This window comes from Gallus gallus, chromosome 8 (assembly GCF_016699485.2).
Source record: "Gallus gallus isolate bGalGal1 chromosome 8, bGalGal1.mat.broiler.GRCg7b, whole genome shotgun sequence".
Classification (NCBI taxonomy): domain Eukaryota; kingdom Metazoa; phylum Chordata; class Aves; order Galliformes; family Phasianidae; genus Gallus; species Gallus gallus.
This window is the reverse complement of record NC_052539.1, coordinates 19,419,399-19,443,999: the sequence shown is the minus strand read 5'-3', so window position 1 is coordinate 19,443,999 and position 24,601 is coordinate 19,419,399. Positions and strand designations below refer to the sequence as shown.

Here is a 24,601-nt window from a genome sequence, read left to right as displayed (position 1 = left end):
AGGCCCTGCTCCCCACCAGACCCTCAGCAGCATTACCAGCATGTCCCAGAAACTGCGGCGTCCCAGCTTGCTCGTGGGTGTCACCGGCTCCCCAGGGCTGGCCAAAGGGGCAGAGGTGAAGTGCAGGGGTGGAGGACAGCTTTTGCCAGCCCCACCAGTGCCCATGGCCAGACCCTTGGTCTCCGACATGGTTCTCCTTAGACCTGCTGCGAAGACAGAGCAAACTGTTCACTTCAGAGCCTTCCACTGTGACATTCATGTGCCAGCAGGGCTGCCCAGAGAGAAGGGAGCAGCCCTCAGTATCGCTTAGCAAAGGTGATATGCTCTAAAGATTTCTTCCAACCCTATTTCTATGGTAGGGCATTAAACAACCGGCAGAGGGGAGAGTGCTTTCCTCCAGCACAGGCCAAGCTCCCACAGGCAGGAGGAGCAAGGCTTGCGGAGGGCTCGAGGCACCCATCCCACCCCAAATCTCACCCGCAGAGCTCAGCTCCTCCAGGTCTGGGGCGCTCAGTGGGCAGGAGGCCTCCACGCAGAGCGGGGCTGGCAGCACAAGGAACTCCATGATGGCATCGCACAGCGCATGGCGCAGGGCTCCACGCAGCTTCTCTGACAACTGCAGCAGACTAATGTTGCCCTTCTCCCAGATGTCCAGGCGCACCAGCACGCAGGGCTCTGTGGGGAAAGGGCAGTGTCACTCAGCTCGGCACCCACACCTTTCGGAGGTGCTGTGGGGGATGCAGAGGCATCCTACCTGTGTGCTGGGTGCCAGCCTCTGGCTGGTGCTTGCTAACAGCAGTGAGGCTTTCGAAGTCAGCATCCTGCAGCAGGTCCACGATGGGCACCTTAGGAGAGCCAGATCTCTCCCCGTGGGGCAGCGTGGTGGGGCTGCCGGTCTCATCCACAAACGTCAATGCAATGCATGCAATTCCTACAGGGGAGAGCCCAGGACAGCCTCTGTCAGCACAGCACTGGGCACGCTGCTGCAAGCCCAGCTGGCAACTAACAGAGCAGGGTGACCACCCCATGCCTGCACACCAGGCCTTGGGGCAGACCCCTTGCCACGTGGGTTTCACAGGGCTGCGGGTGCACATGGCAGGCAGGTCCCATGGGAGGGGAAAGCAGCCAGGGGAGAGGCAGCTAGCTGTGCTCGTTGGGAGTCAGGGTGAAAAGCAAGGACTTCAGCACAGGGTGTCCTCACCACCCTGTCACGGCAGCTGTCACCTTGCCCTTCAGGAACTTCTTGAGTCACCCAGCACACCATATGCAAAGAGAAAGCATCTCCACTTGCCTCAGGAGGGCTATTATGCAGAGAGGTCTGGGATGGGACTCGACACCCAAAGGACGGGGCCCAGATGTTCTCCAACAGCGCCCTCAGGCCACATGGGACACTGAGTCCATGCAGAGAAAGCCTACACATGGCACTTTGCTGCAAACTCCACTCATAGCACACTCCCCACTGCACACCTGCATGAGATGAGGTGCCTTTCCCACACATTCTTACCAGCACAACTGGGAACAAAGCAGCTTAACACCTAATATTAGCCTGGAGTTGCTGTGGAGTTAAATTCAGGCCCTACCTATAGCCTCACTCACACACCTGCACAATTCTGAGATGCAGAGCAGCAGTAGGGTAGCAGGCATACAGCCCACATGCCACACGCCCTGGGCCACACAGAAGAAGCCCCGTTTGAACCAGAGCAGAATTAGGAGCTCCCTCTCCACAGCCCAGCTCGTGTGCCTTTGTACCAAGGAAGTAGAGGTGGGGATGCAGCTGTAAGGTCCAAGCCCTTCATGGTCATACTACACAACGCCACCCCCTCTCTCAATGCCTCCTGACCAACCAAGACAGCACTCAGGTGACTGGAAGGCACAGCTGTCCCAACACTGCCAAGACGCAATGTGTCCAGATACAAAACAGATAGAAGGGAGGGGACACTGGGACGGGGAGAGCTGCTCCCAAAGGAGGGAAGGAGGCATTCAAATAAAAGCGTAGCACACACTTGCATTCACTCTGAGGAAAGGGAACTCTACAAGCACCACTCTAATTGAAGACGACTACAGCAGCTGCCTCATCTTGTAGGTGCTCTGCACCAGCCTTTGACACAGTGCTACTCTCCCTGAGACAGACATGGGAACAATCCTTCATCCAGCAAAAAACAAAAGGAGAAATGTATAATTTCCTCAACATCAAAAGGTAGAGGAGAATGGTATTCCCCTCAGCCTTGCTCCATTTGGAGCCTCAGACAGAGCTCTCCTGCCTCACCCAGCTCCTAGCTGCAGCACAGCAGCTTGCTGGGATGGAGGTGTCCATACAAAGACATTAGGAGCAGCAGATTTGCCCCACATGACAACTTCCTCTCTTTAAACAGAGACAGGCATAAACTCATCTGTTTGACAGCAAGCCCCAGGCTCACCAGAATGTCACCTGATGGGGCACTAGGAAACTGTTACCTCCCATTTATAAGGGGCTCTCCAAGCCCCCTTGACCAAGGCTCTCTGAAGCACAAAGCACACATCTAGCAGAGCCCTGTCGGTAAGCAAAGGGAACCCCTATCGGGGCACAACCACTGGGATGGTGATGATGCTACACTCAGCTTGAAACTACAATTGAAATGTCGTGACCTCCTTAAGGATAAGGTGGCCATTCTGATCTGTGAGGAAAAAAGGGCGTAGAACTTCAGAATTCACTGTTTGAAAGCAGGTTCTATTAGCTCATTTATCCAGGCAGCAAGAAAAAGGTGGCTCAGCTAGACAGACATACGCACACAGACACAGAGGAGTCAGAGCTGAAGCCACAGCACAAGGAAGACAAGAACAGCAGGGACCAGAGGGGCCAGGGAGCTGCATGGGAAAGGAAACTAGGATAGTACTAGGAGACAGAGGTGCTACCTTGGAAGTGGGAGAGTGGAAAGAGGTGCTGCACAAGGTCCGACATGGTACCTACACAACAGAAGAACATTCAGACGGTGCAAGAGGGACACAGCAGGACTCACAATGGCCAGCTGACAGACCACATGGCCTTGACACAACGTGATGTGACAGCCTGCTGCAGAACTAGCCCTATCCAATCCCTTTTCCAGCAGTCCACAGATGAGAGTCGAGGGCATCATCTCCACAGCAGCTGCAATCTAGAGCTGCTTCATACAGCAACCTGCTAAGCTCTGTAGGAGTCCTTAACTTCATTCTACCACATATAAATGGTTGTGCAGTCTCACATGCAAATTCCTTGCACACTCCCCAGCTATAGGAGAAAAACACTGCCCTGACACTGGTCATTCTCAGTCACTCAGAGCTCTCTAACATGGGAATTGGTTCCCCAGTGCACAGTCCCATATTCTGCTTCAAAAAAAAAGAAGTTGAGCACAGTACCTTTGCCACCAGTGCCTTGGCCTCCTGGTTTGTTGTACAGGTAGAGATCTTGGTCAGGGACACCACCACTGTGGCTGAAGTAGTGCTATGGAGAGCAAGGAAAAAAGAAAACGTGACAGTGCCTGGAGAACTTGCCTTTACTAGAAATAGTGGCCCATGCATGGGCAGAGCTCATCTCCATGCCTGTAGCAAACAGCTAAAAGTATGTAAGAACACTTGCCAGCAGATTTGGCCACTGTTTGGCAGAAGGACCCTCTTACAGGACTATCCAGAGTTATAAGGCAGTGTACATCTGGCCTGGCCTCACCTTTTATCCTTAACAGTCATGCTGAAGGAGTGGATAGCTGCTCCCACTTTTAACAATTCTAATGTTTCAGACCTTAGATCCTAGCCACACAAGGACCAAAGTTCAGTTTTCCAAGGAGGTCTTCTCCCATGCTCCTGGAAGAAGACTGTGAGCATGAACTCTGTAGCTGCTATTTTGCACAGAGCAGTGACCACTCCAGTAAAAGCAAGGCCAGTCCAAGCCTACAGCAGGCCAACAGAAACTGTCCACAGTCCTGAAAAACTCCTCCACGTTTGAGTATTCAGTGTTTGTTCCTTCCTATACATGGCAGAGCTGAGAATGCAGCAGCTGAGCTGCCCCAGGAAGAGCCCCCAGAAGCAGATGGAAGCTGAGTCAACTGCTGTCCCCCTCGCTGCCCTCCTCACCTTGAAGTGGTGCTCCACGTTGCTGTCTGTGTACTTTGGGGTATGCAGGAAGATGAGCAGGTTCTGGCGCAGATAGTAGGCCACTGCCTGCAGCCAAGGCAGAGCAGAGGGTGGCAGTGTAAACTGCAGGACCTCTGTGGGTGGTGTCCCAGGGGGCTGGATAAACTGCAGAGAGAAAGTTTTAGAACTCAGCTGAATCAAGCAGGATACTCTGGGCCCCCCACTGACCCTAGCACCCACATCTATGAATGCCAACCCAAGTAAGCACTGGAGCAGGGAATAGGATGCAGCAGACCACTTTAGTCTTCCCTGCTGTGGGACAAGAGAGGCTGGGATGGGTCAAAAAGGCACGTTATGGGAAACAGGATGAGCAGAACAGCTACTGAGGTAGGTACCTCCACATCGGCTGGGGTCAGCTTGCAGTTCCGGACCAGCATCACAGTGATGATATCCAGAGTGGCCTCATCCAGGCGCCTGCGCAGCACTTTCACCAGCTCATCTGTGATCTCAGGCCCTGACGGAGAGAGACAGAGGTACAAGCAACTTTTTCACCTCATCTCATAAGGACCATAACCAACCACAGCCACCTACCTCCCTTTACCAGTCAAGAATGTACCACCCTCACAGGAACTTCCCACAGTGGAGAAAGATGTTCCCTAACAACTTCTTCAGGCATCTTTTTCTACCTATTTTGACTGCCAAAGACTCCTAGCACAGCAGGCAGAGACAAATACACTCCTGCACAGGGAAAGCTGGCATAAACCACATGATCTGCAGGAGATTTAATCATGGGCCATGGGTCCTTTCCTCGCATTCCCATCCACATGGAATGGACAGCAGCTCTGGTCTAAGAAAGAGCAGCTCTTGCTCAAGAGGAAGACACTCTGCTCTTCAAGCAAAGAGGGCAAGGACTGGAGCTCCATTCCTCTGCTTGTATCAGCACATCTGTTACCAGGCACTGTAACACCTACCTGCTGGGGCAACGCCATGGACCATCAGCTGGATGTGCCTGTCTACTTGTCCCACCGGGCGGGCAGAGTCCATGCTGCGGCACGAGGCTGTGTCCAGAGAGGAACGAGAGCCCTGGAGAAGCAAAAACAGCCACATGGAAGCAGCACCCACACGAATCCCAGATACAGTGTCACCCACTGCTGTCCCCATCCATGTATACGCAATACAAGTTTTACCCTACACAAAATCCCACATCTGCCCTGAGACTACAGCACTCACCGTTAGATCCTCAGTGTAAATGGGTTCCTGGCTGCGTGTCAGTGCCAATGAGCGAGATCCTGGACTAATGCTGCTCTCTGCTTCCCACCCCTTCCCACTGTTGGTGGTTTCAGCCAGTCTGAATATAGGAGAAAGAAGCATCAGCCTCCATTGCCAAGAGTGACAGCATCATGCCTTCACAGAGTATCTACACCCTCCTTGCTCTCCCTTCAGAGATAAGGGACATAAGTCCTTATTATTATTATTCCTGAGGATAAGTCCTTCTGGTACAGAGCTTGTGCAAAAATCACTCTCTAGCTCTCTCAATATCCTTTTTTCTCCTAGGTAAGGGCTCAGCACAGGGAGAGCAGGAGGGAACTGACCCATCAGAAATCAGACATTTGCTGCTTGGGTCACAGCACGATTCCTGATGCTGGGTAGACACTTTCTGCCCCAAAGAACTCTCAGCCTGGTGTAACGCATGTAGCAGGGCAAGTTAAGGCCAACAAGTCAAGCCAATTTCTTACCGGAGGTAGAAAACAGATTTAGTGGCACGTTCCTGGTAGACAAACATATTCTTCCTGTTCACCACAGAGAAAGCATTGAGCACCGAGCGAAGTGCCTGGATAGCTGTGGGCAAGGTGTGCTGTTAGCTATCCCACACATCCTCCTCTGCTGTGCCAATCCGGCCAGAAGCCAGACTCTTGACACAAAATGAGAAGGAACCTGGGCTGTACACACCTCGTGAGACCCCCATGTTGGGGCCCATCTTCAGGCGTGAATGCACATGGATGAGTGTGCTCCACACAACATCACAAGCAAAATGCCCTGGCATGAACTGCATTGTGGCAGCCAGGTAGTCCCGGGGCTGGTAGCTCTCCTCTACTGAGTAATCTAGAAAGAAGACAGCACAGAGCTGGGGCCATGACACAGAAGTTGCTCTTTCCAGTTGCCCATGAGTAGGCAGCATTCATACCGTCTGTTGGCATGACACGCTGCCTATAGTATGTATAGGGAGTTTCACTCTTCCAGATGTCCTCCTCACTCTCTGCCACCAGCAATGAGTTGCATATGTGGCTGTCATGCAGGTCTTGCAGCAGTAAGCGCTGTAACAAGTTAGAAAAAATAGGTTTTGTTGTTTGAGCAGCCCAGAGAAGATAGCAAAAAAGGAGGGCTCAGGGCCAGACAGAGTCCCTTTTCTTTTGATCCCCCTAGCTGAGGCTCCACCTGCTGACCTAGCCACCCAGGACCTGCTTTGAGATGGACCAGACAAACTCCAGGGGTCCCTTCCCATCTAAGCCACCTAATGATTGGCAGCTCAACCCCTACCCTCTGCAGATTTTTTTTTTTTTACCTGATTGACAACCCTGCAGATCTCACTGATCTTCTTGACCACCATCTGGTTGAGACTCTGGCACTCCCCTGGCTGCTCTTCTATCTCTGCTGACGCTGCCTTCTCCACACTCAGGCTGCTTTACAGGGAAGGGGAGAAAGGGATCAGCAGGACACCTGCACAGTACCTGTCTCTGTGCGCATAAAGCATGCACACAGTGGAGCAGAATGGCAGCTTTCCTCATATTAAGCACAAGACAGGACAGGAAGCTGATCCAGCTCAGAGATGAGTGGCAATAAAGTGCTGGCACAGAGAAGCAGCGGTTAGACAGCCAGATCCTCCTTACCGTGTGTGGTAATAGACTTCCACTCGGTCCTGCTCAATTTTTATGATGAGCCAGAAATCAGGCATGAGGGGACACTTAGGTTCCTGGTCGCTCATTAATGCCTCATCATACTCTGAATCACTGCTCCCCCCATCATAACCTGCAATGCATCCGCACGTCAGTCCCAGGCAGCAGCCCCATCCAACCCCTTACCACCTCACTGCACACTGCTGCTGCTGACAACCCCAGCACTCACCCAGGTGGTCAGAGTCCATGCTGCCCTGGCTGGACACAAGGCTCTGCACACGGCTGGGACGCTGCTTGCTGGAGCCTGCAGAGAAGAGGAGGTGATCATGAAGGCACTTGCTAAGCCCCTTTGTACACTCCATGTGTTAAGAGAAATGCTCCATCGTAAGTCACCGGCAGGCAGTACTGGGGAATGTACTGCTGGCAACGGGCCTCACACAGTCACTAATGGAAACACTGGGAACTTCATGGAAGCGGGGATATCAGTGCACCCTTTACAGTCAAACACCCCAGGTAACATTAAGCAGCACACTGCCAGCACTGCAGCAAGGTAGAGAAGACTAGCAGTTCTGGGCACTGACTCCAGGGACAGGAATAAGTCAGGTTACATATGTCGCAGCCAAAAGTATCTGTCTCTGCCCCTCAAAAGCTCCTGAGGCTGAGGTACCCTCCTGCCCACATCTGCAGCTCCTACCTTCCCTAGTCTGTGTTACAGAGTCAGCTAGGCTGGCTGCAGATGGGGTCACTAATGGTGATTTCTCACTGTTGCCCTTTTCAGAAGAGGAAGACGGCAGGGATTGTATGGTCGTCTCCAGGACTGCCTCCTCCAGGGAGTCATGGCCAGGTACTTTGGTTTGCTCGAGGCTCAGCGCTTCTCCTGTGACCTGCACACAAGCCAAAGTCACAAAAATAACCAGTAGAACAGGCACCAAAACAACTCTACCCCGTCCTCCACCTTCATCCTTCTACTTTCATTCACCAGAGGGTCCCACACCCTCCCACCAGCCCAACCAAGGGTCTCTCACCTCATCCTGAGCATGACTGCCCCCACCTACGGGGTTTCCTGTGTCTGGCACAATGCGCATCTCACTCTCTGGCCACCCCCAGAGACCCTGAGATTCTTCTGGGAGGACACAGCTCGCACGGTGCAGCTCAGAGCTCTCTGCCTCTGCTTCACTGCTCCCCTCCTGGCCTGCCTGGCCCAGGGCTGTCCCTGTGCTCCCTCCGGCTTGCTGCTGTGAGCATGGTGTCCCCGAAGGGTTTGGGGCTGCCCGCCTGGAGTGCAGGCGGCTGATGGAGATGTAGTGGTAGTCATTGCCTTCTGCATTGATCACGTAGCCTGGCAGGGCCATTCTTCTGAACTCCTGCAACACAGGGAAGAATAAGCATTCCACTAGCTGAGGGTATGGCACTGCCTCAGGGCTCCTTCTTTACCTCCTTGAACTTCTCCAGAGAGTGCTCGGGTCCAAACACAAACTGGAGCAGCACCACCTCACTGTGGCAGCTGGGCCTCCCCTTGGAGTTGTAGATGTGAGTGGCCACCCGGTGCAGGATGGAGGTGCTGATGACCTGCGAGTGGCGCAGCGCAGACACGATCTCATCATCCAGAAGCCAGCGAATCTGAGCAGAGCAGGGACACAGCACAACCAATGTGACTGCCCCAGTTCTCACCCAAGCCTCAACAAGTGCAGGATATTTTCACTCATTGCCTACTTCCCTCACTTCCTTCTGACTGTACCTAAGAAAAGGATTCTGGAAGAAGTTTGTCTGTCCCATACTGCACACAAGTTTTTTTTAGGTTAACCTCACACTTTTGGGCAGCACAAGGTCAATGACCTGTGTGATACAAGGCTTGAAAGTCACTTCAAGTGACCAAGGCTATGGCCTAAAGCAGGCTACAAAGTACAAAACAGCAAGTGTGTGCTGTGGCAAACTGCTCCAGCTGGAAGCAAGAAGCAGGGAAGGCTGCCTTACCTCATTCATAGTAGCTTCAATAGCCTGCCTGTGCACTCCAGGGAGGTTGGAAAGCGCAGGGTGCCTAGGAGAGAGGACAGTAAGAATCAGTCAGTCATTCTCATTCATGCAGACACCAGAGTGCAGCTCCTAGGCTGCAAAAGGAACTCATGACAGGGTTTGCTAGAGCTGCAGAGCCATACCTCTCATCTCCTGTGGATGGGAGCCGGTCCAAGTTGTGCATGATATCCTCATCTGACCGGAAAGAGGATGGCTGCCCCGGAGAGCGAGTGAAGGACACGCTGCTCTCTGAGGTGCATCTGCCAGAGGAGACAGAGCAGGCTGAGCATCAGCTTCTGAGCCAGAGAGGAGGAACATACACAGTTTCCAGAGAAGGAAAAGTGATCCCTATGAAAGGTGAGCCTATCCTGGAAAAACGTTCATTTTCTTCAGGGCTGTTGCATGCTCCAAAAGGAAGACAATACCCGGTCTCAGCACAGGGAGATGACCTGAGACCATCTTGTTGGGAAAGGCAGGCAGAGGATGGGTAAGCAGCTGGGCCTCTCCTCACCTACCTGTTATGGAGAATGTCTGCATTCACAACCTCTATCTCCAGGGGCAGGGTAAGCACAAAGATATCCAGAGTCACACAGAGGTCCCCCAGGTCAATGGTGGTCAAGCCCTGGCAGCTTTCCAGGCAGCCAAGAACTTCCCCTGAGGAGAGATCACAGACTAAGGTGATCACACAACAAACAGCTCCACTTACACACATGCACAGCTTAATGGGAAGCACAGAGACTGCAACAGGTAGCTGTTCCACACACCCGGACAGGCTTAAGAAGGTCACCATCCTCTGTGATCCTTCCACAACTAAAGCCACAGCAAGTGAGAGACCTCACAAAAGCCTGACCGCCCCTTTAACCTCACAGCAAGGCTTGTCCTTACCTAGACAAGTTGGAAGGGACTGCACAGGCATGGAGCTGTGCTGGCTACGCAGCTTCACAGAGCAAGTGAGGTGCACAAAGAGTGGGGGCATCTCCTGCTCCAGGAACTCTTGCTCATTTAGTGAGTCCCCTCCCAGCACGCTGAAGGAGTCATCGTCCTGGTTCACTGTGTTGGAGTCTGAGAGGGAATCTGTGTCTGGGAACTCATGCTCCAGCTTCTCACGGTATTCCACTTCCAGCTCTGGGTCACTCTCTGTGGCAATGCAGCACCCAGACACAGTTCCTGTTGACACAGGATCCCCATTAGCAAACAGAGACCCCACCAGACACAGACACATTCTGACAGGCATTACCCCCAGTGAGACAACATACTCCTTCTCCAGGACAGAGCAAGAAAATTTTACCTTCTTCAGCTGCCAGTTCTGCTTCTGATACCTCCATGTCCTCACTGCCTTTCCTGTCTGCCTGATCCCGAGATGCCTCTTCCTGAGAGGGAGAGAAGGACAGATACCAGAACTGTGCCAGGCAGTGAAGCAGGCTGTTGTGGTGGGCTCTTCAAAGGTTCACCCATGAGCCTGCCAGCCCCAAATCCAGAACCGATGAGAAGCAAAGCTGCTTCTCTCCACAAGGACTGGGTGCCTACCAGGGTAGCACCATGCCTACCTCTTTCTTGGCTGATGGTGGGCAATAGAAGAAATAGTGAGGATTTGATGGCACTGGCTTGAAATGTAAACTTCCAATTTCCAGGAACTTTTCCTGAAAGAAAAATCCCAACCATGAAGCAGACATTCCACACCACCGTCCTGTGGTAGACAAGCCAAACTCCCACATTCCTCACCTGGATGATCCTATGCAGGTCAGGGTGTGCCTGGCAGGGTTGTCCGTTTTCCAGCAGTGAAAGGGGAAACTCTGAACAGCAACTGGTGCCCACACTGCTTTTTGGCTCCTCTGGGGGGCTGGCAACATTGTGAGAGTCCTGCTCACTGTAGTCTTCCATTTCCGCACTGAAAGGATGGTGGGCAGGTCAGACAGGCAAATCAAGAAGCAGTAGTTATTACCTACCCTGCAAGCATCCCATCTCACAGCTCCCCACACCTTATCTGTCTGAATACGAGGCAACACATAAGTCATCCAGTTTCCACCCCTACAGCCCCAGAAACCCTCCTCCCACCCTCTAACCCAGATAAGCACTCAGGCTGTCTGAAGCCAGGCTAGATGCAGCCCAACCACAGCAATCCTGTGGTTGGTTATTTGACACCATGCTATTCCCTCCCTAGGAAACAGAGACAAGCAGCTAAGTACAGGGAGCCACCTAAATTACCAAAACTCAGTCCAGGGTATTCCACAACAAATCATGCCATGCCAGCACCTCTAACATCCTGGCAGCACAGAGCAGAGCACAAAGCTCAGGCCCATGCTAACTCAGCAGCTTTGGGATAGAATTAGTGCCTAACACTTAGAGAATGCAATCTGAGGAGTAGGATAAAGGTCGGGCAAAGTACTCTCAGGTGCCTGAATTAGTAATACAGATGGCAGATCACAAGCCATTCATCCTTCAGAAATGTTTACTGTAAACCACCAATCCCAACTCAGATTGTTTATCTTATAAACAAAGAAAAGTTCCCACACTTTTTCTGTGTGAAAGCTGCACTTGAGGAAGAAGTCACCTGACTTCCCAAACAATGAGCATTCTTCAAAAGCAGCTTCATCCTGCTGATTTACAGCAGAAGACTAAATAAGATTGAGGATTCCCAACAAATTCTAGTGCATTCATATCAAGGAACTGCGGATAGTCAACAGCAAACCAAGGGTGAAAAAAAAAATCTACACAGAGCATTTCTTTCTTCAACAGACAGCACAGTAAGGTAGAATAGAGTGCTCCTCCCTTTCCTTAAGACTCCAAAAACAACACAAAGCTCATAAACATCCTAGCAGGACAGTTTTATCATCAAGCATATTCTAGTTCTGCAGTAACATTTTCTCTTGTGATATTATTTCTAGTCTTTTAATTAAAGAAAGGACACCTTATTCTTCAGAAAGAGATGAAGTGTGCTATCACCCACCCTTTTCACCAGAATCAGCAGTAATCTCAGATGAGTCAGGCAGCAGGAGATGCACAGTTTCTCTGGAAACAATGCACCTAAGTGTTACCTGCAGACAAACTGCTCCACAGCCCGGATGGGATATTTATGAGCTGACTACAAGAGACAGTCAAAGGATGCATGTCACCAGTGGTTATTAAAAAAAAAGAGAAGGGCCTGGTAGACACCATACCAGGTGTGAATCCCAATGGGAATACTTATTTCTACACGTGGCTATTAAAGCCTGCCCTACAACATCCTTCCTAGCAAGTAATAAGAAATCCTTGAAGAATGGTCTGTCTCAGTCCAGTTTTAAGAGAAGTAAGACCTCACCTCGATTCAGAGACCAAGACACCACGTTCTCTAGAGCTCTGCTCCTCTTCTTGCTCTATGCTGCCCACTTGGAAGCTGGCAGCCTTAGGGTGAGTATGGAAATGTTGGTGGCTCTCTCGGAAGGAGCGGACATGGCTGCACACTGTCAGCAGGAAGTTGGTGATATCAATCTCTTGGAGCAGCTCTTCACAGTAGTCCATGGCTGTAAGAAGGTCTTGGGAGCTGATGCTGTGTGACTGCTGAAGGCTCTTGAACAGCCCTACAGATCAAACAGTATTTGAAAGTGCAGTGTAAAAGATGTGCAAAGATGCAAGACTACAAGAATCAGGCAATAGTCACACTCTGGGGAGCAAAGACCAGACTTTCACCAAATCCCTATACAGAGCTTTAGTCAATGCAGGTACTGGAGACAAGACTCAGTCAAGATGTCTAATGCTACATGTCAGCCTGGGCTCAGTCATGCCCAAGAGACTTAGGGATCTGTCACCCCAAAGGTGAGAGAAAAGACTCAGAAGGAACCCCCCCCAGTCACAGCTCCAGGAACAAGCTGTGCAAGGCCCACAGAGAATACACTGAAGCATCTTTAAATCCATCCTCATTAGAGACCAAATCCCACAGCTTCTTCCTTTTCCTCAGGTAACTTCAAGAAAATTAAGACACTGTTTTCATGAAGGAGATCCAGAGTCCAGCCCCAAACCTGCCCCAACTCGCATCACACTGCTTCTCACCTTTCACATAGCACTGGTGGGAATGCTCCTGCAGCAGCGTGCAGTAACTCACCAACTCTTTATGCTTATGATCTAACCAAGCAGCAGCAGGAGGACGTTCCAGAGACTGGGACCTGGCAAGAAGGACACACAAAGCCAAGAGAAAGAGGCAAGGTTGGAGCCGGCCTCTCATCAGGCTCTCTCCAGAAACCACGTATGTTTGGTATTACCTGAAAAAGATGTCCCGGGGAGGACGATGTGTCCGTGGGCTGACAAGCTGCTCTCGTAGCAGCTCCAAAGAGCAGCTGTAGATGTACATGGGGCAGCGGAATCGGCGACACTCGCCTAGCTCAGACTGTGAGTTCTGGCGGCAGAAGGAGATATGTATATCTCTCCGTGAGGGGCCACTCTGTTCTCCAGAGTCATGGCTCGCTTCTGAAAAACAAAGATTCCTGAGATAAAGGCTTTCAGTGTGTTCCTCATTCCTTGCCTGAGAAATCACAGCCCTCACAGCAGCACCCACAGGCAGGAATTGATTTTACAGGCTTCTCCCCACCCTGCACACACATTAGTACAATCTGCCTAACAGTAGGAATTAGAGTGCTTGGGAAAAGCCAAGGAAAGGAAAGGCATTGCCCTAATTCATTAGCCAGTTGCTGTCCTGAGAGCAGTACCATGCACTGGTGTTACGCTGAGGGTAGGTAACGACACTGCAGCATCCCCTTCTTCAGCCTCAGCCCTGTCCTGTTCTGCACAGACAGGTCTCAGAGTACTCTCTCCAGACTGACTCTCATCTTTTGGAGGTTTGTCCAATCCACAAGACATCAGCTTCTGTACATCTGGAAGAAAACAAAACAAAATCCTCCTTCTGTCCTGTGCCAACAGGTAACCCCTGTTACATTCCCAAGGCAGAAGTTCTTGCTATCACTTTGTGTGTGGGAACAGCACCAAAGCATACCTCCAGCTGAGCCTAGCAGCTTCTACCAATAGCTCAGTGGAAGGAAGACCAGACCCAATGCCAGAAGCAGGGACTCCCCTAAAGCATCCCACTAGCAGCCTCTTCACCTGTTAACAATCTTCTCTGCTGGGGAAATATTTCAACAGCTACAGGTAGCAAATATAGCTAGCAAACGAGTCATAGCCAAATTCCTGCCCTGAAAACAATGTGAGTAGCACACTGTCCAAGGAGAAAACAGCAAGACATTTATCACTTTGCAGCGCTCTATTCCTGGCCTTATGGAGCAAGAAATATTGTATCTAGATTCTGCTATTTAATCACCCCTCCATCCTAGAAGGGCCGGTACTGCTGTTCTTGTTTTCTTGAGGAGGTGGTTGGAAGTGCTGCCTCCTTTCCCTCACCACAAAAGGGGGCCTCACCTGAGAACGTGGCTGGCAGGAAGGTCAGGAACACATGCTGTGGATTGACCAGCTTTGCATAGCATCGCCACTGTGGTGGAAAAGGCCCCGTAGTGTCACTCAAAGTCACATCATCCTCAGGAAGCTCTGTGTTGCCAAGGCTCTAAGGAAAGAGCAGAAGCTTGCTAAGTTCATAGCACATGGCACAGCCTACCCCAGGGCAAGTAGCAACCACGCAGAGCAAGTTCCTCCATGACTACTGGTTGGCACAGCACTGAAATCACCCTGGCAAATCCACACAGCATTCTCAGAGCAGCCAGGCTCCAGGAAATACAGGAGATGCTTAGTCAGCTTTACTGGAGCTGCTTCTGGCCTCCAGGCAACGATTGCCCATGATTTTCTGAGCTCTTTGCAGCACAGCATCCGTGTTGCTCCAACAGGCTAAGCCCACAGTGAGTGGAACTGCCCACACATCTACTGGATTCCTGCCCAACCTCAGTCACAGGCTGCAGCTTAAACTGCTGCCAACTGTGGGAAAACACCACCCTTTCAGTCTGTTCTCAGCTCTTATGCGCTCTCCTGCTCTTCAACAGCTGCTAGCTTACCCCTCAGTGAGGGCTCAGGAGAGGGCCAGAAGCTCAGCAGTACCTGCAGAGTACTTGTGGAGCCAGTCATATCCCTGGTGCCATTGCTGCCAGCGTGATGATAGGATGCAGAGGTATCCTGCTGCTCCAGAGTCCCAGAGGCTTTTGAGGTTTCTTCTGGAATGGAGCAGAGAAACCAACCTGAGGAACACCAGCTGAGGAAAACACTTGAAAGCAAGGCCCTGAGACACTCCAGCTGTCAGCATCCCTGCTGCAGCGCTCCTGGGCCTTACCTCGTATCACAGGGAGGGTGAAGGGTGGTTGATGACCATCACGATCCCGTTGGAGAACCTGCTCCATGAAGGCCACATGATCAGCATCAGCCATGGGGATCTCCCGATCACTGAGGTCATGCTGCAGGCAGCCATGGAAGAGGTTTAGTAGCATTTCATTGGGCACAAACGAAGAGTCCTTGGTCACTTCCTCATTCTCTGCTCCAAAACAGAACCACGGCAGCTTTAGAGACAGCATCTCCACAGCCACCACCTTGCCAGGCTCCCAGAGGACAGCCCTTTCCAAAGTGACATTTCTACACAGCCAGAAGTTTCCCTTGGCACCTCTAGAAGGCTGACCCGGAGGATGCCAAGATGCAACTCCAGCAACACGAGCTACCATGCACTGACTCTCCATACTACCGTAACTGGTCTGGAGATGTCAGGGATAAAGACAAGAAATCACCATACAAAGCAACTATCTATATTTGAAACTTACAAAAGCAACTCTTCCAAAACTATCATCACAAGAATGCAATACATCTGCAACCCTGGGGCTGCAGAGCTGGGAACAGCACCGAGCTACTCAAAGAGACATGGCAGCTCCCCTACACCTGCATCCCAGGGAGACAAGCACACATAGCAGGGAGCACAGAGATGCCAAAGGAGGACCAGAGGAGGCAGGCAGTGAAGAGGCACTCACCTTTTGTCAGCATTAAGAAGAACATTTCAACCTGCTGACACCTGGGCAACAGCTTCATGAGGTTGAACTGGAATGGGATCTCATGCACTCTGAAACCAGCCCCCATGTCTGGATCTGCAAGAATTGGGAATATGACATTCCTGATGGCACCACAGAGTCCTTTCTCCAGATCACCTGGACATTTATGGTGCCCGCCCTAAATGAAACATATGAGCACAGTGATAGGGCACAGCAACAATGCCCCATCTCCCTCTACTTCTGAGAACAGGGGGATAACAAAGGAAGACTGAGATGAAGATCAAAGACTGCTGGAGACTGCAGCAGGTTGTGAGCTACCTACAGAGAGGTACCTTCCTGTTGGAGTCCCCTCCACTTTCATTCAAGGATAAAGGGGAACCCATGAGGCTCTACACAGCCCAGGCTGCCCGCAGCACAACCAAGCCCACAGCTGCCAGCGGACAAGAGCTGCACAAAGTCACAGGGAACACAACTGGAGGTCAGTGGCCATGCTGGGAGCCAGAGGCAGTCTATGTTTGCAGAGTTGTCAGGAACAAGGACAACCTTGCTCCTGGGAGAGATCTCCCATCCAGCAGGCTCCCCACATCCCTTCACACACTTCCTGTCCTCTTCCTCAGGAAAGAATCTGTCCTCTATACCCCGAGCTTTCCTGGCCCTCTCCTTCTCCCACAGGACCAGTGAAATGATCCAGCATTTGGGCTGATCCTGGCTCCCTGAAACTCATACAACACTGGCTGTGTTATTCACTGTAAGACAAGCAAATAAAAGATCAGGGATTGAGTGAACTACTGACAAGAAGCTTAGGTAGTAGCAATGTTAAGCCTAGACATTTGAGAAAAGCTTTAAAGCAAAAACTCATTGCCTGGCAAGGGTGAAAACTCCCTCCCACATTGCTGGAGTTATCAGTAAACTGTGTCAGATTGGAAAGGCACAATCCTACCCAAAAGGAAGAGGACAAACCAGACCTCCTGAGTTGTCTGTTCAAGCAGAGCACCCCCACTTCAGGCAGAAAATTGCAGTGCCTTTTTTGGCCTTCCCAGAATGAAGCCATCTCCCTGACAGCTTTGAACAAGTGCAACAAAGCAGTCTAGAGCCATCAAAGTCTAGGAAGTCATTGTCAAAAATACATGCTCAACCTTCTAGAAGCCTCTAACATTGCTCAATAAACGAGGTGCCTAGCTACCCCTCCTTTTGCTCCCTTAAACCTGCCAGGACATAAATGGGCTCACCTTCAGTAGCTTTGGTGTCTGAAGGAGGACAGACCCACTCCTTGTTCTGGCACAGCTGGCTGATGTATTCAAATGTCAGCATGGTGGCAATGCACGCAAGGTCCCGTGGGTAGAGCTGTAATAAGCAACCAAAGCTTAGCTGTACGCAACAAAATTGCTAGTCCCTCATGCAGCTGAAAACAGTTTCAAGTTGAGGAGAAGAAATACCCACAGTCCTGTCCCTTTCACTCTTACTCATTGCTCTCTCCTTCTCCAACCCTCTGCTAATCTCCTTTTGCCTTGTTCAGGTGGTGCATTGGCAATGCTGCCTGCAAGCCTGCTCTGGCCTAGCTCACTCCCCTTTAATAGAACTGCTCTTAACAAAATAATGTGTATTCTCCCACTTATCCCAGAGCAACATTGCAACCACTGCCTTGCAATCTAGTAGCCACTTCTGTTCAGCAGCCCAGTTCCTCCTTTGGAAATCTCAGCTTCCTCTGTTAGGAGCATTCTCATTTCTTCGGGCTCCCAGCAACTCATCCCATAGTACTATGGTACAGTTGCAACAAACCCTTCTCCCTCTAATAAAACGGGCCCATGCCCTCATCTTTTCAGGGACTTACCGCTTTAGGTATTTTCTGGTAGGGCAAACCATGGAGGTGCTTCCAGTTCTCAGCAGTACTGTGAACATGGCCGCTCTGTGGCTCTACCCAGCACTCAGTGACCAGGTTCAGTTCTGTGTCCACCTCAATGGCCTCCACCTCTGTATCATTGTCATCATCTGTGGAGAAGCTGAAAGAAAGACACAAAGTAAGTTCTATGAGATGGGACAGAGCCAGAAGCCTACTGAAGCTCCTCTCTGAGCTGTGAGAGCAGTGACACAAACTGCAGGTTTGCAGGCAAAGCCCCACCTAACCGGTAAGCTATCTGTGGCAGCTGGGTGTTTGTGCTAGATTACAGGATGGCCTTCTTGCTCTCCACACTACCCACCAAGGTTGAGTCTGGAGTCACGTCCCCCACTGCTGCCAGCCCTCCCCAGGAGCAGGGCCATGGCCTCACCTGTCCTTGGTGGAGGTAGAGTGTGGGGGGAAGAGGATGTACTGGACAACACAGGTGTGCTTCTCCCTGCTGCTGCCGCTGCTGCTGCCACTTGAGCCATCAATCTGGAGGGGAGACACAGCATGAGCCTGGCCAGCAGCAACAGCACACACCTACGCAGTGCCCGTCACACAGCACAGCCCCATTCACCAGCTCCACTCGTGGTGATGGAGAGAGGGAACCTGCATCAACCCCAGGAATTTCTCCAGAATAGCCTGCCAGCAAAGCAGATCTCTAATTGGAGATAAAAAGCAGGACCCAACCCGCACACTGGTTTACTTCAGAGGAGGTTGTGTACAGGGAGACTTACCACAAGGTTACAAGTGGGTGGGAAGATGAATCACACCCACCTACCCACTACAGGAAGGTGAATCTACCTTGGAAGAAGCAACAAAGGATTGTTTCCTCAGCACGGCCTCCAGGCTCACCTGTATGGGCAGCTCCAGCACCATATTGATAATTCCATCCCCACTGGATGCAAAGTGGAAACCCTCTGACAGTCGGACCCTGGCAACAGAGAAGTAGTAGACACGGAGGATTTCTCTATCTGTACTGCAAGCCTCAAATACAAGAATTAACTGAATCCCTCACTCCATTACATCTCCCTTACCAAGGCAGGGAATTGCACACAGAGAATGGGGAGAGGTGCACTTTGCAGAGGACAGCCTGAGTGAGGACCTACACACTCCAGGCAAAGTAATACTACTTGCCCTTTTGTATGTGTTTCAGGATACCCCTCTTCCTCAACTGCAGCTGAAGAACTGGGTGAAGCACTGGCATAAATAACTCTGGAAGCCATGAGTAAAACTCTCCGCCTCAGATCTACACCCCTAGAACTAACTGGACAAAGCATCTCCATTCAGGTGTACAACTTACTCTGTGAGTGTGGAAAGGAGCTGGGCTACTGCTGTGATGGGCACAGCTGGTGCCAGCCCTGACTGGACACTCCAGATCCAACGTTGGTGATAGAAGTAGCGGGACAGTGAGGCCAGGGTAGACGAGGCAGTACGATTGGCCACCATGGTGAGCGGGCCAGACACTGGAGGATGTTCCAGGTTGAGAATGAAGGGAGCTCGATAGTCAGAAGGCAGCTTCTCATACCTAAGAGAAGGTAAGAGTGTGGCTTGCTGAGATGGAAAGGATGCTCTGCTCAGGATCTGAACTGCCTGGAGTCACAACATGCTTGTTGGGCCAGGAACAGAGCCCTCCAGAAGCAGAACACGTCTAGCTCAGCACAGAATTCCCTCAGACAGTGATAACTCAGCTTAATTCTGCATCATATTTGGTAAGACTGACAATTTTGCCTACCCAGCAAAGGCCCCCACTGGAAGTCACCGCCCTCCAGACTACATCCACCATTCCCTAGCCCTGTAGCCCAAACCACCCCAACCAAGCACAGGCATCATAGTTTCTCACTCTGCCACAGACAGCACCACCCATAGATCCTTCCACCTCCCAGGAAACACAATCACACTGCCTGCTTGGGTTCACTACCTGATGAGCAGCTTCTCCAAGGGTTTGTGCAGCACGACAAGGCAGGGTCTGTCTGAGAGGGCAGACTGGACCCCAGCCACAGGTGGAGACTTGGAGGGAGAACTACTGCCCAGCATTTTCCTCTTGGCTTTTGGAGTTGCCTCCTTGCTCTGGACCCTGTGAGGAAAGCGCAACTGCAGGATTCGGTCCCGTAACTCCTCCACAATCTGTCATGGCAAAAGCAAAAGGTAAACACCATCACCTTTGTCTGGAGACAATGTGCTCAAGAAGCTTCCAGAACAACCTCGAATACACAGATAAGGAGGACCAAGGCTCTTAGATCCACATTTTAACAACTACACCAAATATTTTTAAAAGCAAGAGAAAGGTCAAAACAACGTAAGGATGGTTTCAAGGCTGGAGAAATCACCTTCCGTAACTCTAATCAAAACAAATTAATTGCATGCCAACTTCTCCACAAAAACAGTTTAAGTATCCACATTCATTTCTCCTCCCTTCCACAGCCTGTGGATAATGTAAACTACTACATGTGAGATGGACAGACTGATCCCACAGCTTATGCACTCCTCCTCCATCACTTTCATGTGTCAAAACCTCTATTGTAAAAAATAGCTTTAGCTGTTGAAGCCTTTTAGGTTAGATTATTTTTTCCAATATACTTCCAAGACTATTTCCTGATTACTTTTCATCTTGTTTTTAACAACTCTGGATACTGTTCTACCCTTCCATATTTCAGAATCACAGAATGGTTGAGGTTAGAAGGGACCTTCCCCCTTAAACAAGGTGGGGGACACTCTTCTGCCATCCTCCACACTGAGTAGCTAGTCAGCCCTCTGGTAGGCAAGAAAAAAATAATAATAAAAATAATAACAATTGGGCATTACACCATTCATGATTTACAGCTCCTGCTGCAACGATCTGGAACTTGCCCAGAGCTGCAGGGTATGGTGCCATGCCTGTCCCACACCTTCTTCACAAGAAAGGTGTTAACTCATACCTGCCAGGAGGAACTCCTTTGTGAAACCTGTCACTTACAATCAAAGCCCAAAGCTTGGATCTCCTACTAATGACACGAAGGTGTTTGAGTGCCAGAGCACTGCGTTATCTAGGACAGTCATTTCAGAAAGTGATGGCCCTTCCCTATGTCAGCTTTAGAGTGAGATCAGCCTGAGGAGCAAAATGAGGCAAACCAAAACCTTCCGTGAAGATGAAAGATCAACATTTAATGACAGACCTCTTGTTTATACCAAAGCGTTCACACAGATTAATGGCACGTTTCTCATACTTACTGCTCTACCTAGGAACACTTAGACATGTCTCTGCCATTAGAGCTGGAGAAACAGTTCGCACACTGACCTTACCTCCTGAATCTGGCTGGGGCAGCCCTCTTCTTTGTTCTAATAAACGAGTTATTAAATACATATACACACACGTAAAAAATACTTGCATGTCTCTAAAGCATTTTCTGTGTGTTTTTTTCCCCACTCCAGTATTGGTCAGGCAGGGAATTGTTTGCATTTCATCTCCAACCCCTCCTTGCCCTGATTGTACAACATACATACACAACTCACCACCTACTGAAGCAGACAGCCTAGGGAACACATAGTACATCCATCTTAGAGGTCTTTACAGATGAGTCAGACAAATATCAGCTGTTCTTGACCGAGAGTATTGATTGGGGTTTGGTCACAAGGATAGTCCAGATAACCTCTGAGTCATTTCAAGGCCCACAGTTCTATCGTGCACTGGGAAGAGCATTCATGTGACCAGCTATCCTACTGATATTCACGTTTTTGGGTTTAGATCTTTCATAGACAAACTTTCTTTCACAAAAAGCTTTGTCTAAACTGTCCCTTTCTGTTACAGTAAACTCAAACCAACCTAAGCTTTAGTATAATAGTTATTAGAGGATACTTGCCTACAGTGTTGCCTGTGATCTATCCACCACTTCCACATCCAGAACTATTTGCTTGCTTCTACCCCTGGAAGCAGCCAGCCAGCTCTCACCTTGTTCCTGGCCTGTGCAGGTGTGCCAATGGGGAAGCCCAGGCGGAGAACCATGCAGGGAGCTTTGGAGATGATCCGCACCACATAAAATGAGGAGGGAGTAGGATCCTCAGAGCTAGGGAGGACGGATTAAGACAGGGCTGAAATAACACAGGTGTCGTTCTGTCATGTCAGACCAAGTGTAGGCCTGCTCCCCAGTGCCCAGCAGCCCACATAACGTAGCAGCAACACATCTAAGTCCTAGCATGCAGAACCACCCTCAGCCTCAAGCTACCTTCCCTTTCTCTCTAGTCTGAGCCTGGAACACACTAGAAGCAATTCAGAACACACAAGCTTCATATCTGCTTCTATGCTCTTATCCTCTCCCCTAGATATCTGCTCCCAGCCCACTGCAGCGTACTGGTCTAACAGTATCTCTGGCCTGGCCATATGCCCACTTTTTCACACGGAACCACCTCAGAGACACTCACCTATGCATCAGCTTGACGTACGAGTAGCCCTCCACCAGCACAAAGCTGCTCCAGTCCCGCAGCAGGGAGGTGAGAGCAGAATGAGAGATGCGGCACTGGATGGTGCTGTAGCGACCATTGTTGCCTGGTGTGTGCAGATGCTTGGGCACAGGCCTGCAGAATGTGGCAGACAGACATCTTAAAACCACAGTTTCTCATCTCCTCCCCAGTGCTTAGAGACCCTTAGCTACACCCATTCCAATATCCATCCTCCAAACATCACATCAGCCTTCCTCCTCCACAGCTGTTCTCATCCAAATAGGTCCCATGTCCATGCCTGTCAGTAAGAGCCACACACCCTGAGCCACAGGGACCCCATTCTCCAGCTCGCAGAGCACACCTGTATTATATCTAATGTACTTCACACAATACATGGCTACTTTTCTTGCAACTTTGCAACTTGAACCACCCTCAGGAAATCAATGCTTTTGGGGCAGGTGCTTTCCAACAGCAAACAAAAACCTGTAGGATAGCTTCAGATGGACAGTCCACATCCAAAGCACTCATGAAATCCAAATCCGAGGAGGACCTAAGAAATAACCTTAGTTCCTGAGAACAACCTCCCTCCTGACAAAAGCTGACTTCCCCACCACAGTCTCTCAAGTCTCTTGAGCTAGCAGAGTCCTCTCCATGGCCATAGCGGCCTGCAAAAGAGCTGCAGCTGGACTGAACTGAAAGGCAGTTTCCACAATGTCTGGAAGAACCGACACTGTGCTTCCCCTGGCTGGACTACACAGTGCAGCCAAGTTCAGCCCTGCCAGTTACATACGTGTCATGTTCCAGAAGGAGAACAATACGATGCATGTGCAGCCACCTCTGCCAGAAGTTGGCATCCATGGAAAGGATAGGCTTCCAGTAGGAGGCAAACTGGGAATGGCTCGAGTCAGATCCGCTGTGCTGCAGGGACAGCACCTGAGAAAATGACAGGGTGGACTGGTAAGAAGGCAATGTTCAGCAAGAAACTGTGTGCCTCTACCCAGAGAGCACAGGAATTTCTCTAGTGGCTGAGCTGTTTACACCTAGAAAGCCATGCACATGCCTAGTTTTCAGATACTGCTTCCCAGCATAATAACTGTGTTCACATTGAAACAAGCAGTACAATGCAAGCAGAAATAAATCAGGTGGCTGAAATGTCAAGTTAATTGGGAATTTAACTACATAACATCAAGTAATTTAACTACAGAAAAGATGTCACATGTAATGGTGTCTTCACTGCTTGAGAATATTTGGCTTGTGTCAGCAGAGCAATTAAACACCAAGATAACCCACGTGAGAATGCACATGCAAGTAGGATACCAGTAAACAAAGCACCAGCATTGGGCAACTCTAGCATGTCTGTAGGTAACACTGTAATTCAACCAACACTGCTGGCACTGAAATAAAGTGGCAGTTAGCCATAAGATGGAACGCTCCAAATACACCGTGGGATGCAAGTTCATACACAGAATGATGTACTGTGTAAACCAGAAGGAGCAAAGGGCTTAAGCAACAAAATTTAAAATTTAAATTAATTCTCTCCTAACTTTGATATCTGCTAGTCATCATCTTCTGCCTAAGCCAAGGACACTGCTAGCAAGAAGCAGGTAGTGTGTCAGCACTCCTGCTCAGAGAGCTTCATTGAGTTTGAATTTCACAGTGGAAACTGTTAGCTCATCTTTTGTTTAGTTTCTGCTGCACAGATGACAAATATGCCTCTTTCACATCAGTGCTCAAAGCAATGAGCCTGTTAAGTAAAAGCCATTTAGCAGATCCTATCTTCCCCTGATGGCGCTGAGCTACAACACCAGGGCACAAGGCTGCAATCAGCAACTCACATATGAGGTATCCACTGAAAAATTGCAGCAGAAGCATGTTAGCCTCCCCATCAGTCTCAAACATCACATTGCTACAAGAGAAGGCTTTGCAGCATGCTTAGGAGATTTTCTGTGAGGCTTAGACTCATAGCTGCAGCAATAAAGACATAGGGCTACGTCTCATGGGGGAAGAAGCATGGGATGGGATGCTCACAGGCACTGCACATGAACTCTGTTGTGCATCTGAAAAGATGAAGACCGAGAGCTATATAAAGTCTTGATTGCTCATAACGATTCAGCTTTGCCTGGTGCAATACAGAACAGGCAGGAGGGACACCTGTCCCATGCTAAGTAGGACAGAGAGGGCACATACCGGAGTGGTTGAGCCTGGGGGGATATAGAAGAGGGGCACTCCATTCTTGGTGCTCTCAGGAATGGTGAAGTGTTCCGGTACTGTGTCAAAAGATTGCAGATGAACCAACATCTGATCCGTCTGGTTGATGCTGGAAGAGAAGGGGCAGTTAACCACAAAAGCCCATGTTTTCCCCTTCAATGCCCCAGTCA

At 50.3% G+C, this 24,601-nt stretch overlaps 1 protein-coding gene and 1 non-coding gene across 2 annotated transcripts in view; both read right to left on the bottom strand.

Annotated features, from left to right (window-relative positions):
- The window catches only part of SZT2 (seizure threshold 2 homolog (mouse)), a 54,279-nt gene that overhangs the window by 16,264 nt on the left and 13,414 nt on the right, over positions 1 to 24,601 (bottom strand). The window contains exons 11-51 of the mRNA NM_001277766.2: positions 24,411 to 24,540; positions 23,014 to 23,156; positions 22,206 to 22,358; positions 21,736 to 21,850; positions 19,729 to 19,934; positions 19,111 to 19,335; positions 18,663 to 18,741; positions 18,196 to 18,299; positions 17,760 to 17,928; positions 17,158 to 17,272; positions 15,911 to 16,024; positions 15,229 to 15,426; positions 15,000 to 15,112; positions 14,373 to 14,514; positions 13,226 to 13,430; positions 13,017 to 13,129; positions 12,289 to 12,547; positions 10,713 to 10,878; positions 10,538 to 10,630; positions 10,279 to 10,360; positions 9,876 to 10,157; positions 9,506 to 9,644; positions 9,134 to 9,250; positions 8,952 to 9,015; positions 8,412 to 8,597; positions 8,003 to 8,341; positions 7,741 to 7,861; positions 7,207 to 7,281; positions 6,972 to 7,110; positions 6,647 to 6,761; positions 6,269 to 6,398; positions 6,034 to 6,186; positions 5,820 to 5,922; positions 5,314 to 5,431; positions 5,055 to 5,166; positions 4,479 to 4,597; positions 4,084 to 4,248; positions 3,373 to 3,457; positions 755 to 931; positions 478 to 675; positions 37 to 206 (exon numbers count right to left, since the gene is read on the bottom strand). Of these exons, the coding sequence (NP_001264695.2) occupies positions 37 to 206; positions 478 to 675; positions 755 to 931; positions 3,373 to 3,457; positions 4,084 to 4,248; positions 4,479 to 4,597; positions 5,055 to 5,166; positions 5,314 to 5,431; positions 5,820 to 5,922; positions 6,034 to 6,186; positions 6,269 to 6,398; positions 6,647 to 6,761; positions 6,972 to 7,110; positions 7,207 to 7,281; positions 7,741 to 7,861; positions 8,003 to 8,341; positions 8,412 to 8,597; positions 8,952 to 9,015; positions 9,134 to 9,250; positions 9,506 to 9,644; positions 9,876 to 10,157; positions 10,279 to 10,360; positions 10,538 to 10,630; positions 10,713 to 10,878; positions 12,289 to 12,547; positions 13,017 to 13,129; positions 13,226 to 13,430; positions 14,373 to 14,514; positions 15,000 to 15,112; positions 15,229 to 15,426; positions 15,911 to 16,024; positions 17,158 to 17,272; positions 17,760 to 17,928; positions 18,196 to 18,299; positions 18,663 to 18,741; positions 19,111 to 19,335; positions 19,729 to 19,934; positions 21,736 to 21,850; positions 22,206 to 22,358; positions 23,014 to 23,156; positions 24,411 to 24,540 (6,031 nt within the window). The remainder of the gene's footprint in view (positions 1 to 36; positions 207 to 477; positions 676 to 754; positions 932 to 3,372; positions 3,458 to 4,083; positions 4,249 to 4,478; positions 4,598 to 5,054; positions 5,167 to 5,313; positions 5,432 to 5,819; positions 5,923 to 6,033; positions 6,187 to 6,268; positions 6,399 to 6,646; positions 6,762 to 6,971; positions 7,111 to 7,206; positions 7,282 to 7,740; positions 7,862 to 8,002; positions 8,342 to 8,411; positions 8,598 to 8,951; positions 9,016 to 9,133; positions 9,251 to 9,505; positions 9,645 to 9,875; positions 10,158 to 10,278; positions 10,361 to 10,537; positions 10,631 to 10,712; positions 10,879 to 12,288; positions 12,548 to 13,016; positions 13,130 to 13,225; positions 13,431 to 14,372; positions 14,515 to 14,999; positions 15,113 to 15,228; positions 15,427 to 15,910; positions 16,025 to 17,157; positions 17,273 to 17,759; positions 17,929 to 18,195; positions 18,300 to 18,662; positions 18,742 to 19,110; positions 19,336 to 19,728; positions 19,935 to 21,735; positions 21,851 to 22,205; positions 22,359 to 23,013; positions 23,157 to 24,410; positions 24,541 to 24,601) is intronic.
- MIR1665 (microRNA 1665) lies at positions 15,159 to 15,236 on the bottom strand. The gene has a single exon (NR_035158.1). It is a non-coding gene; the product is annotated as a microRNA 1665 (primary transcript).